Here is a 13545-nt window from a genome sequence, read left to right on the forward strand (position 1 = left end):
CTGGACAAACCATAGCTTTGACTAGATGGACCTTTGTTGGCAAAGTAACGTCTCTGCTTTTTAATGTGCTGTCTAGGTTGGTCATAACTTTTCTTCCAAGGAGCAAGCATCTTTTAATTTCATGGATGCAGTCATCATCTGACTCATATTCTACACCATTCTGAACTCACTTGTTATTTCTAGGAATTTTGTTTTGTTTTGTAGATTCCTCAAGATCTTCTAGGTAGAAAATTGTGTCATCTGCAAACAGCGATGATAGTTTTTCTTCTTCTTTTCATCCTGTGTGCCTGTGGTTTTTTCCTTGCTCGTTGCAGTGGCTGAACTCGCAGGGTTATGGTGGATACAAGGTGACAGGCACAGCCTGCTTGTCCCCACTTTAATGGGAAGCATTCAATCTATCACCATATGTGTGATGATAACTGTAGTTTTTTTATAGGTGCTGTTTATCAAGTTGACATAATTTCCCTTTATTCTTAACTTGCTTTTATTTTTATCATGAATTAAGTATTGAATTTTGTCAAATGCATTTTAATCCATGAGTTTATATAGTCATATGGTTTTTATGCTTTTGCTTGTTGATATGGTAGATTATATTGATTGATTATTTTAATATGAAGCCAGCATTGCACATTGGATAAATCCTACTTGGCCATGGTGCGTAACTGTTTTACACTTTGCAGGATTCATTTGTTAATTTAAAAGAACATTTAATCTATTTGTGTTGATATTCATGAGAGAGGTTGGTCTACATTTTTCTTTTCCTGAGCTGTCTCATCTCCAGTTTTGGTATCAAGGTAACAGCAGCCTCACAAAATGCACTTGGAAGTATTCAGTTTTGTATATAAGGGTGCCTAAAGTTCATGTTCATTGTTTCTTAAACGTTTGGTAAAATCCCCCAGTGAAGCCATCTGGGCCTGGAGGTCTCTTTTTTCTGGAGTGTTTATTACAGGTTTCCATCATCCTTAATGGCTGTGGATATACTGAGGTTATTTCATTTTGACCTGTGTTTGGTAATTTGTGGTTGTTCTTCAGGCTTCCTACTTCTTTGCTGAGGCTTTTAGAGACTTGCTTTAGCCTATTCACATGCGCTCACTGCAGCAGTTTTGTGATGGATGCTCTGAAATCCTTGTTGGAAATTTCTAATATCTCTGTTGTCTCAGTGTTAGCATTTATTGATTTTCTTTTCTCTTTCATGTTGAGATGCTCCTAGTTTTCATTATGGCAGGCAACTTTTGTTTGCATCTTGGAAATTTTGATTCTTATGATGATATGTTGGACCTTATAAAGATCTGTCTTAGCAGGTCTCTGCTGACATGGGTGGGGGACCTTGTTCACAGGGGGCTGGAGGGAGCCCCAGGTGCCCCCTTGGTCTCACTGATGCCAGGGGCAAGGAGGAGCACCTCTTACTGCAGAGTGGGAGCTCCTCTGACAGCATACAAATGTGTGTGTGTGTGCACACAGGCATGTGTATGTGCATGTGTGTGCACAAGTGCATATGTGTGTGCACGCACAGGCATGTGTGTACACAGGTGCATGCACATATGTGTGTGCACAGGTGTATGGGTGGTGTATGTGCACAGATGTATGCATGGTGTGTGTGTGCATGTGCATGTGTGTGCACAAGTGTATGGGTGAGGTGTATGTGTGGTGTGTGTGCATGTGTGTGCACAGGTGTATGGGTGAGGTGTATGTGTGATGTGTGTGCATGTATGTGTGCATGTGTGTGCACAGCTGTATGTGTGGTGTATGTGCACAGATGTATGCACAGTGTGTGCATGTGCATGTGTGTGCACAGGTGTATGTGTGGTGTATGTGTGCATGGGTATGTGTGTGCGTGCATGCATGTGTATGCACACACATTTGTTTGCACAGGTGTATGTGCAGGTGTATGCATGGGCGTGTGTACATGTGTGTGCACAGGTGTATGCACAGTGTATGTATGAATGTGTGCACACAGGTATATGTGCATGTGTGTGTGCAAACATGCATGTGTGTGCACAGGTGTGTGCACACGGGTGGGTGTGTGCACGCAGGCACACGTCTCCTGCTGGCCTTCCCTGGAGGGCAATGTTCTCAAGAAGCTTCTGAACTCCTGAAGCTTCAGGAACCTGCTGGCTGGTGTTCAGTCCCCAGTCCTGTGCTGAGGCCAGAGGAAGGAGGACCATGGGGGAGAGAGGTGGCTTTTCTTGAGACTTTTTTTTGTGTGTTCTTTGGCATTTTTCAGTTGCAGTTTTTTCCAGTGACAAGACTGGAATAAATTGGAAGTGAACAAAGGGAGACACAGAGGTGAGCTAACAGCTGTGTCAGCCTTCTCATCTCGGGACCAGTCCAGGTGCCTTCTCCCCACATCCGCATCTTTCTGAGGACTGCTTCATGGTTAATGCAGGGTTTTAGTTGTGCTCAGTGGGAATGCAAGGAGAATCGCATCTGCTGCTTCTTGTCCAGAACCAGAAACCCTGTGTTCTTTAACTACTCACATCATCTGTGCCTCCTTGATTACTTTCAAGATCTGTGTCATCAGACGCTTGTGTATTTTGGGGACTTTTTTTAAGAACCAAATTTTATATTTGTTCATTTTCACGATTGGCTCTTATTTCATAATTTCTGATCTATTCTTTATTATTATTCAGTTCAGTTCAGTTGCTCAGTTGTGTCCGACTCTTTGCGACCCCATGGACTGCAGCTTTGCGACCCCATGGACTGCAGCACGCCAGGACTCCCTATCACCAACTCCCAGAGATTACTCAAACTCATGTCCATTGAGTCGGTGATGCCATTCAACCATCTCATCCTCTGTCGCCCCCTTCTCTTACCTTCAATCTTTCCCAGTAGCAGGGTCTTTTCAAATGGTCAGCTCTTCACATCAGGTGGCCAAAGTATTGGAGTTTCAGCTTCAGCATCAGTCCTTCCAATGAACATTCAGGACTGATTTCCTTTAGGATGGACTGGTTGGATCTCCTTGCAGTCCAAGGGACTCTCAAGAGTCTTCACCACAGTTCAAAAGCATCAATTCTTCAGCACTCAGCTTTCTTTATACTCCAGTTCTCACATTCTTACATGACTGCTGAGAAAACCATAGCCTTGACTAGATGGACCTTTGTTGACAAAGTAATGTCTCTCCTTTTTAATATGCTATCTAGGTTGGTCATAACTTTTCTTCCAAGGAGTAAGCGTTTTTCTATTTTGTGGCTGCAGTCACCATCTGCAGTGATTTTGGAGTCCAAAGAAATAAAGTCTGACACTGTTTCCACTGTTTCTCCATCTATTTCCCATGAAGTGATGGGACCGGATGCCAGGATCTTTGTTTTCTGAATGTTGAGCTCTAAGTCAACTTTTTCACTCTCCTCTTTCACTTTCATCAAGATGCTCTTTAGTTCTTCACTTTCTGCCATAAGGGTGGTGTCATCTGCATATCTGAGGTTATTGACATTTCTCCCAGCAATCTTGATTCCAGCTTGTGCTTCCTCCAGCCCAGCATTTCTCATGATGTACTCTGCCTATGAGTTAAATAAGCAGGGTGACAATATACAGCCCTGATGTACTCCTTTTCCTATTTGGAATCAGTCTGTTGTTCCATGTCCTATTCTAACTGTTGCTTCCTGACCTGCATACAGATTTCTCAAGACAGGTCAGGTGGTCTGGTATTCACATCTCTTTCAGAAGTTTCCACAGTTTATTGTGATCCACACAGTCAAAGGCTTTGGCATAGTCAATAAAGCAGAAATAGATGTTTTTCTGGAACTCTCTTGCTTTTTCGATGATCCAGCGGATGTTGGTAATTTAATCTCTGGTTCCTCTGCCTTGAACTTGAACATCTGGAAATTCATGGTTCACGTATTGTTGAACCCTGGCTTGGAGAATTTTGAGCATTACTTTACTAGCGTGTGAGATGAGTGTAATTGTGCGGTAGTTTGATCATTCTTTGGCTTTGTCTTAGGGATCAGAATGAAAACTGATATTTTCCAGTCCTGTGGCCACTGCTGAGTTTTCCAAATTTGCTGAATCACTGAGTGCAATACTTTAAGAGCATCATCTTTTAGGATTTGAAATAGCTCAACTGGAATTCCATCACCTCCACTAGCTTTGTTCGTAGTGATGCTTTCTAAGGCCCACTTGATTTCGCATTCCAGGATGTCTGGCTCTAGGTGAGTGATCACACCATCATGATTATCTGGGTCGTGAAGATCTTTTTTGTATAGTTCTTCTGTGTATTCTTGCCACCTCTTCTTAATATCTTCTGCTTCTGTTAGGTCCATACCATTTCTGTCCTTTATTGAGCCCATCTTTGCATGAAATGTTCCCTTGGTATCTCTAATTTTCTTGAAGAGATCTCTAGTCTCTCCCATTGTATTGTTGTCCTTTATTTCTTTGCACTGATCACTGAGAAATGCTTTCTTATCTCTCCTTGCTATTCTTTGGAACTCTGCATTCAAATAGGTATATCTTTTCTCCTTTGCTTTTCACTTCTTTTCTTTTCGCAGCTATTTGTAAGGCCTCCTCAGATGGCCATTTTGCCTTTTTGCATTTCTTTTTCTGGGGGATGGTCTTGATCCTTGTCTCCTGTACAATGTCATGAACCTCTGTCCATAGTTCATCAAGCACTCTGTCTATCAGATCTAGTCTCTTAAATCTATTTCTCACTTCCACTGTATAATCATTAGGGATTTGATTTAGGTCATACCTGAATGATCTAGTGGTTTTCCCTGCTTTCTTCCATTTAAGTCTGAATTCGGCAATAAGGAGTTCATGATCTGAGTCAGCTCCCAGTCTTGTTTTTGCTGACTGTATAGAGCTTCTCCATCTTTGGCTGCAAAGAATATAATCAATCTGATATCGGTGTTGACCATCTGGTGATGTCCATGTGTAGAGTCTTCTCTTGTGTTGTTGGAAGAGGGTGTTTGCTATGACCAGTGCATTCTCTTGACAGAACTCTATTAGCCTTTGCCCTGCTTCATTCTGTACTCCAAGGCCAACTTTGCCTGTTATTCCAGGTGTTTCTTGACTTCCTACTTTTGCATTCCTGTCCCCTATAATGAAAAGGACATCTTTTTTAGGTTCTAGAAGGCCTTGTAGGTCTTCATAGAACCATTCAATTTCAGCTTCTTCAGCATTAGTCACCGGGCATAGACTTGGATTACCGTGATATTGAATGGTTTGCCTTGGAAACGAACAGAGATCATTCTGTCATTTTTGAGATTGCATCCAAGTACTGCATTCCGAACTCTTTTGTTGACTATGATGGCTACTCCATTTCTTCTAAGGGATTGTTGCCCACAGTAGTAGATATAATGATCATCTGAGTTAAATTCACCCATTCCAGTTCATTTTAGTTTGTTGATTCCTAAAATGTCAACATTCACTGTTGCCATCTCCTATTTAATCACTTCCAATTTGCCTTGATTCATGGACCTTACATTCCAGGTTCCTATGCAATATTTTATTTATATTATATTTATTATAATAAGTTCTTTTTATTTTCTATGAATACTTTCTCTTCTTTTTTCTAACTTCTAAAGTTGGATTTTCTATTTACTAGTTTTATGACCTTCTTTATCCCTAGTGTAGGCTATTAAAAGCTGTAAGCTTTCCTCTAAGTTCTGTTGTAGATGAATGGTATGAATTTTGGCATACAGTACTTTTATTATTATTGAGGTCTTATGACCTTCTGATTTCATCAAGTCCCATCCACTTCTTATTTAGAAGCATTTAAAAAGTGTTACATCCAGGAGCATTACAGAGTTATCTCTTTGCTAACGGTTTCTAATTTAATTGCCCCCTGTGTGGAAAGCGTGGTCTGTCAATCCCTGTCTTCAGAATTGGTGGAAACTTGCCTTACAGGTTAGAACGCCGTCAGCTTTGGTTTTGTCTCTGAGAGCTTTAGGAGAACGCACAACCTCTAAAGGTCAGGCGCAGCTTCACGCACACACGCTACTCCACCTCTCGCTCTGCGTTCACTGTCCTTGTGTGGAGTGACAGGGTGCCAGGGCGCCCCTGCCAGGTGTGCAGTGTGCCGCTCTGGCTCCAGGGTCACTGCTCGGATCAACCTCCCGAAGGGGTTGGGGGCTTCGAGATGCCTCGTCAGCGTTGTGTCTCGGCTGGATCAGCATGTGATTCTCTCGTTTTCTCTCCTGCCCTGTCACCTTCAGCAGCCAGATGACTGGTGTTACGACAGCGTGGTCTATCAAAAACCCCCTCATCCCTGTTTTCCACAGGTTCTACATGCTTCCTCCTTCAAGGGCACCTGCCTGCCTGCCCTCATCCAGACACCCCTCCTCTCCTGGCCCCTCCTCTCCTGCCCCCCTCCTCTCCTGCCCCCCTCCTCTCCTGTCCCCTCCTCGCCTGCCCCCCTCCTCTCCTGTCCCCCCTCCTTTCCTGCCCCCTTCCTGTCCTGACTCCCCCTCCTCTCCTGTCCCCCTCCTCTCCTGCCCCCTCCTCTCCTGACCCCCCCTCCTCTCCTGCCCCCCTCCTCTCCTGCCGCCCTCCTCTCCTGTCCCCCTCCTCTCCTGCCCCCCTCCTCTCCTGACCCCCCCTCCTCTCCTGCCCCCCTCTTCTCCTGCCCCCCTCCTCTCCTGACCCCCCCTCCTCTCCTGCCCCCCTCCTCTCCTGCCGCCCTCCTCTCCTGTTCCCTCTTCTCGTGCCCCCCTCTTCTCCTGCCCCCCTCTTCTCCTGCCCCCCTCTTCTCCTGCCCCCCTCCTCTCCTGCCCCCCTCCTCTCCTGCCGCCCTCCTCTCCTGTCCCTCCTCTCCTGCCCCCCTCCTCTCCTGCCCCCCTCCTCTCCTGTCCCCCTCCTCTCCTGACCCCCCCTCCTCTCCTGCCCCCCTCCTCTCCTGCCGCCCTCCTCTCCTGTTCCCTCTTCTCGTGCCCCCCTCTTCTCCTGCCCCCCTCTTCTCCTGCCCCCCTCTTCTCCTGCCCCCCTCCTCTCCTGACTCCCCCTCCTCTCCTGACTCCCCTTCCTGTCCTGCCTCCCTCCTCTCCTGCCTCCCTCCTCTCCTGTCCCCCTCCTCTCCTGCCCCCCTCCTCTCCTGCCCCCCTCCTCTCTTGTTCTCTCCTCTCCTGCCCCCCCCCAGCCCCATTCTTCTCTTGTCCCCTCTCCTCTGTTGTCCCTTCTCCTCTCCTGCCCCCCTCCTCTCCTGACTCCCCCTCCTCTCCTGACTCCCCCTCCTCTCCTGCCCCCCTCCTCTCCTGCCCCCCCCAGCCCCATTCTTCTCTTGTCCCCTCTCCTCTGTTGTCCCTTCTCCTCTCCTGGCCCACTCCCTTCCTGTCACCCAGCCTTCCTGGGAGGATGCCCAGCAGGGCAGAGGACAGCACTGCCCCTGGGCGTCTTCTCAGATATCCATAGAAGCCAGGCCCCACATGAAGGCGTGGATGCCAGTGGGAGCCGCTCATGCCCCCACAGGCACGCGCATGTGTCTGCCTGTATGTGTGTGTGAGTCGTTTACGGCTCAGCAGGCCGCTTTGTCTGGACTGTGCTTGTGAGGGCACAAGCTGTCCTCGGGCTCTGTTCCTTTGAAACTGATTTGTTGTGGCGGTCTGTTCAGCAAGATGCTGAAAACCATCGCTCCTGTTGTCTCCGAGTGGGTTGTGCAGTGAGGGGTGGCCGTAGTGGTGAGGTGGGGGTCACGGACCCCACATTATCTCCTCTGTTACCCCCTTCCCGACACCAGTTAAGTTTTGAAGAGAGAACGACAGAGGCTTTGCTCCGAGACCATCCCCGGCGCTCACACCTCACTCTGCAGGGAGCTCGGTGCCCCCACCCTCTGAAGTGTGCTGCTGATGTTGAAAGAAGTGGGTCACCACGCACATGGGTCTGTCATGTCACTTTCCGGACTGCTGGTCTCCTTGTGCCGTTACCAGACGTGGTGCCTTGTTGGGGCTACGTGTCTAGTAAGCGAGTTCTCAGAGGATGTCAATTTCAAATGGAATGTCCTTCAGCTTGTTAGTTTTGGGCTTTCTTACATTTTCATCAGAAGCCACTGTCACAGTCTTTCTACTCTGTGTGGCTCGCAGCGAGGGGGGCCCTGTGTGCTGGGGCACCAGCAGCCCTGGGAAAGGCATGGGATCTTGTGTTTCTCCTGTTCTCTTCCCCGTGACAATCCCAGGTCCGCGTCAGCATTTCTATCCTGCAGAGTAACCCACTCTCGAGAGGAAACCTCGGGTTGTCCCGGAGTGCTGGATGGTGGCCACGGTGCTGTGGCACTCGTGGCCCTGAGGCTTCCTCATAGACCATTCTCATCGTCACAGTTGTTTTTAACCACCTCGTACCCCCAGCCCGTGGAGCCGCTCTGCGCAGCCCTGCGCAGCCAGCTGCCTGTTCATCCCTGTTAGAGGCTGCGGTTTTCCTGTCTTTGCTTTGCTCCTCATTTACCTCGTGTTCACCTGCGTCCCAGATCCCAGGGGTGCGCTGACAGCTCTTTGTCGGATCTCCTCTCTCCTCCTGACTTCTCAGTGCTTGTATGTCTGTGCCGTTTGTGAGCGTCATTCTGGTACAGTTCCTTTAAGGGTGGAGTAGACACAGGGTAACTGTGATGTTTAATACAAGTTCTCTTCCATTCCCTTTATGACCCCATGGACTGTAGTTCCCCGAGCTCCTCTGTCTAAGGGATTCTCCAGACAAGAATACTGGAGTGGATTGCCATTCTCTTCTCTAGGGGATCTTCCCTACCCACGGATTGAACCCAGGGCCTCTTGCATTGCTGGCATTTATTAATTACCTTTGTTTTTTTATTTGAGTATAATTCGCATGCCATACAATTCATACAAGCGTACATTTTAGTTGTTTTTAGCATCTGACAAAGGTGTGCATCCATCACCACTGTCTAATCCAGAATGTTCTCATTGCCCCAAAAGGAACCCCACGCTCATCACACAGCCCTCTCTCCTCAGTCCTAGGATTGTGGGTCGCTTTCTGTCCTGGTTCTGGACGTTTACTCTAAACAGGATCACACACATGGCTTTCTGCATCTGCCTTCTTGCCCCTCATGTTATGTCTTCTGGCTTCATTCCCGTTGTAGTGCATGTCAGTTCTTCACCCCTTTTTGCAACTGAATAATGTCCCACTGTAAGGATATGCCACCGTTTGTTGATCCATCGTCATCAGTTGATGTATGCTGGGTTCTTTCCACTTTTCTGACTGTCTGGGACAGCGCTTCTGTGAACACCCAGGTGCAAGCCTTTGTGTGGATGTACATCTTCACTCCCTTGGGTACGAGCCTCAGGGTGGGGTTGCTAGGCCATATGGTAACTCTAGGTTTTACTTTTTGAGGAGCTGCCAGACTGATTTCCCAAGTGGTCACACCAGTTTGTATTTCCACCAGCAATATATGAAGACTCCAGTTTTTCCATGTCCTTGCTGACATTTGTTATTTTCTGTCTTTTCTTATTATCATTTTCATTATTGTTACTGTTATTGCTATTACAGCCACTCTAAGTAGCTCACGGGCCTTTCCTAGTGGCTCAGACGGTAGAGTCTGCCTGCAGTGCAGGAGACCCGGGTTCGATCCCCAGGTTGGGAAGATCCCCTGGAGAAGGAAATGGCAACCCACTCCAGTATCATTGCCTGGAAAATTCCATGGACGGAGGAGCCTGGCAGGCTACAGTCCACGGGATCATAAAGAGTCAGACATGACTGAGCTTCATGACATGAGCTTCATGACATCACTTCAAGTAGCTCACTGTGGTTTTGACTTACATTTCTCTAATACCCAATGATGTTGAGTTATTTTTCCCATGCTTACTGGCTATTTCTTTATCTTCCTTAGAGAAATATATACTCAAATCCTTTGTATATTTTTAGGTTTTTTATTATTGAGTTGTGGAAGCTCCACATACAGTCTGAGTATTAACCCTGCTCAGGGATCTGATTTGTGGATATTCACTCCTGTTGTGTAGGTTGTGTTTTCACTTTCCTGTTAGTGCCCTTCAATGCACGGAAGTTCTTAATTTTGAGGAAGTCCAGTTCATCTACTTGTTTGTTGCTGTCTGTGCTTTTTGGTGTCATATCCACAAAATCATTCCAAATCCAGTATCATGAAGATTTTTCTTCCAGTATTTTCAAGATGTTTACAGTTTTAGCTCCTAAGCCTAGGTCTCTGACCCATTTTCAGTTAATTTCTGCATATGTTGTGAGGTAAGGCTCCAAGTTCACTCTTTGGCATGTGTGATATCAGTTTTCCCAGCACCATGTGAAAAGACTGTTCCTTTCTCAGGGATTGTTTTGGCTCCCTTGCTGAGAGTTCTTCCATTTGCTTCCTCATGAGTTCCCATTCGTGAGCTTCAGGCCTCTCTGATCCCCCAATCAATAACACGCGGACTCTTATACTGCACCAGCGGGGACACTGTCTGCCTCTGTGAAAGAGGGAGGTTTTATTCAATGTCGTCTTTCATGGCATTTCCTTCCATGTCCTGTATTCTCATTTATTTCATTTCAAACCTTGACGGATTATATGGATAAGAATGTTTGACCTTGAAACAGACACAGTGATATTGTTTATTACCTAAAACAGTTACCTGATGGACACAGAGAAAGGCAGAGATGTTTAACACGGGCTTCTCATTGTTTCTGGTGCTCTGACCTCACAGTTCCAAAGGGTGGACGCCGTTGTAAAGAAGCCTTCTAAGGTGCAGAGGTCTGACAAGGGGGCGCAGAGATCTAAACATACTCCTGGATTTGACACGCAGCAAAGAGGGTGATGTCATGAGCATGAGTTCTTGTGCCTGGGGATGAAATTTCCTATTTGGGCAACAAACATGGATTCAAAAAGTGAGAAGTCTAGAAACTTAGATCAAGGAGAAAATGGTACACTCTGGGAAAGACTAGATGGACAGATTGCCTGCTGAGAGGGAAGGGTTTCAATGAAATGATAATACCAGCTGTAAAAAGTTGGAAACCAGAAATGTACTTAAGTTAATATATAATTTCATAATTTTAGAAAAAAAATTAGTATGTGTGTATATGCTAAATAAGTAGGAGTTTGGCTGTTTCACTTATATTCTCAGAAGTATGCACAGTGTGGCCAAGTTCTGCTTCCACCTGCTTGTCTATGAGACAGAAGCCCCCCGGTCTGTAGAGCCTCCTCCTTCAGGGCGGAGGGCTGTCCCAGGATGAGCCCTCACAGGCACTTCATCACATCCCATGCGTCTCACAGCCAAGTCCTAAGAAACGCTGCTGTTCTGTGGAGGCTTGGTCCGAGGCGCGAGGCGCTCACCAGTCAGCTCACGTGCCCCATGTCCTTGTGTTCCAGGTCGCGGGGCCCCACGACCTGCCAGCCCTCCCGCAAGTCGCCAGAGGCAGCTCTGATGCTCTAGGTCCCGAGGGTGAACCCGCGCACTGTCTATGGATCTGCTCTGACGCGTCGAGCCTGCTTATGGGGGAAGGTGAGTGGCCAGGAAGCGGCGCGTGTCCGTGTGTCCAGTTACCAGAAGTGCAGATAGTCAGACTCAGCCCTGGAACCAGGGAGTGTGCGTGCGTGGTGTCAGGCAGGTGTCGCTCTTTAGTCCCTGATGCGGCATCAGCCGGGGGCCATGCCAGGGTGAGAGCACACGCCACAAGCAGGAAACCTGAGCAGAGAAACGAGGTGCTACATGTGACCTGGCAGGAGCAGCATTCCCAGTGACTCTTGAAGGGTCGCATCCGGTGATGCAGAGCTTGAAGAAGCCAGTCTCAGCTGAGGCAGACAGGGTTCTCCACAGCTTCTTCCCTGGAATATCCGAGGCACATGGGACACCTTCCCTTATGTGTGCCCCGTTGCCAGGCCTCAGTGGCCTCACCCACCAAGCAGGGAGTCTGAAGAGCCGGCTCTGTTACCGGCGCTGAGGGATCCAGCCTCATGTAGGGCCCTGTGCTCGCGCTGCAGGCGGCCCGGCCCTGCTGACCATGCTGCCTCGTGGGGGTTGGGGTGGGGGTGGGTACCAGAGCCCATATGCTTGTGTGCCGGAGCCTACGTGTTCCGTGTGCAACCTTGCCGTCCACCCTGCACCCTGAGGCCTGAGTTCTCCCGGGGCCTCCCGGGTCCTGAGCCCGTAGCACTGACTGTCTCTGACCTTAGCGTGTCACCTGTAAAGAAAGCCTTCGAGGTTTCTTGCTCAGCTCTCAGGCATGGTCCTCTCCAGGCCAGTTCTGGTTTATTCACCCATGCGTTTAAGTTTGCAGGGGCGTTGCTGAAGCCTGAAGAGTACATTCCAGGCTGGGCGCCTGGTTTACCCAGGGTCACAAGGCGGCCACTGAGGACCAATTTTCAGCTGTGATTTGTTAACCCAAATTCATGACATAACACGTCATATAGGTTCCGAGTCAGCCTGTCTCCAGGTGGTTGTCAGGAAAACACCTGTGTCTTTAAAATGTCACGAAACCTGGGCCTGACTTTCTGAAATTTCATTGTTGTCCACTCCAGCTTCTCTCCTGCTGCCCAGATCTTGTCTGCCTGGCTTTGTTTTGCTTTTTTACTTGCAGCTCAGCATGTTTAACCCTGTGGTGCCTGCACAGAGTTGTTTTGATCTTTGCTTTGTACGGAGGAAGGTGTAAACATTTCAGCCTCCAGGTACCTGTTTGCAGGAGAGTCAGGGACCAATTACCAGGAGGCAGCGCTGGGTCTGGACAGGAGCTGGATGGACGGCTCCTTCCACATGGCTGGCACATCCCAGGCTGTGGTCAGGAGCGAGGATGGTTATGTAAACCAACCATCTGACCGGGGTTCTTGGGGACCACGTGGAGGAGAGACCAGGAGCACCCCCAGGCCGGGCTGCAGCTTGGCAACTGCAGGAGCCAAGGAGCCCCCACTGGCCTCTCTGCCTCCCCCAATGTTTGCCAGCTGCCCCCATGGGCAAGGCAGGCACTGCTGGTAGGGCCATCCTGTCCTGACCATGTCTGCCCAGCTGCATCCAGCCCCACGCCCTGGATGCCACCATTCCCAGCTCCCCCGACATCCTGGCTGGGCCTCTGGCCACCTTTGTGTCCCCGAGCCCTCACCTCCTCTTCAGCCATGACTCTGGTTCTTCATGCCCTCTGCTCGCTGTTCATGTCCATGTCACATCTTCAAAGACTCAGCACCGGCCACCCCTTGCTCCCCTGCACCAAGTCAGGCAGGCTCCTTGGCAGCTCCCCAACTTGCTGTGACCCCCCCAACCCTGCACAGCCTCACTGTGGCCACTCGCTCACCTTGCCCTCCCTCCAGACCCAAAGGCCAGTGCCCAGTCCTTTCAGTGCCTTCCCAGTGACCAAGAGGGGGCCCTCGACAGCCCATGCTCTCCGACCGTGAGCGAACCCAAAGTGACAGGACTGCTCTGTCTGTCCCTCACGGAGCGGCTGTGGGCACTGGATGAGCCAACAACGAATGGCCCGCCACAGGGCTCCCGGTCTCCTCCACCCCTGCCCAGCCTCTGGCACTGGCATCCCAGGTCTCGGAGCTCAGTGGCACCGCTAACAGGCTCCCCAGGGTGGGCTGGAGCACAGGGAAGGGCCCTTCATCTCGGGAGTGCTGCTGGTGGGCCCATTTGTCACCCACACCAGAGCCTCAAGCACGTGTCCTTTGACCTTCCTTCTATAAAGAAA

General features: G+C 48.9%; 1 protein-coding gene across 21 annotated transcripts in view; it reads left to right on the forward strand.

The window, feature by feature from the left end:
• The window catches only part of PCBP3 (poly(rC) binding protein 3), a 223878-nt gene that overhangs the window by 154794 nt on the left and 55539 nt on the right, over nucleotides 1-13545 (forward strand). For 20 of the 21 annotated variants that reach the window (XM_070466907.1, XM_070466901.1, XM_070466912.1 and 17 more), the window contains one exon: nucleotides 11240-11372. The exons of the other annotated variant lie outside the window; for it this stretch is intronic. In XM_070466907.1, the coding sequence (XP_070323008.1) occupies nucleotides 11363-11372 (10 nt within the window). In that variant the 5' untranslated portion in view covers nucleotides 11240-11362. The remainder of the gene's footprint in view (nucleotides 1-11239; nucleotides 11373-13545) is intronic. 21 annotated transcript variants of the gene reach the window in all.

Source organism: Odocoileus virginianus, chromosome 4, assembly GCF_023699985.2.
Source record: "Odocoileus virginianus isolate 20LAN1187 ecotype Illinois chromosome 4, Ovbor_1.2, whole genome shotgun sequence".
Lineage (NCBI taxonomy): Eukaryota > Metazoa > Chordata > Mammalia > Artiodactyla > Cervidae > Odocoileus > Odocoileus virginianus.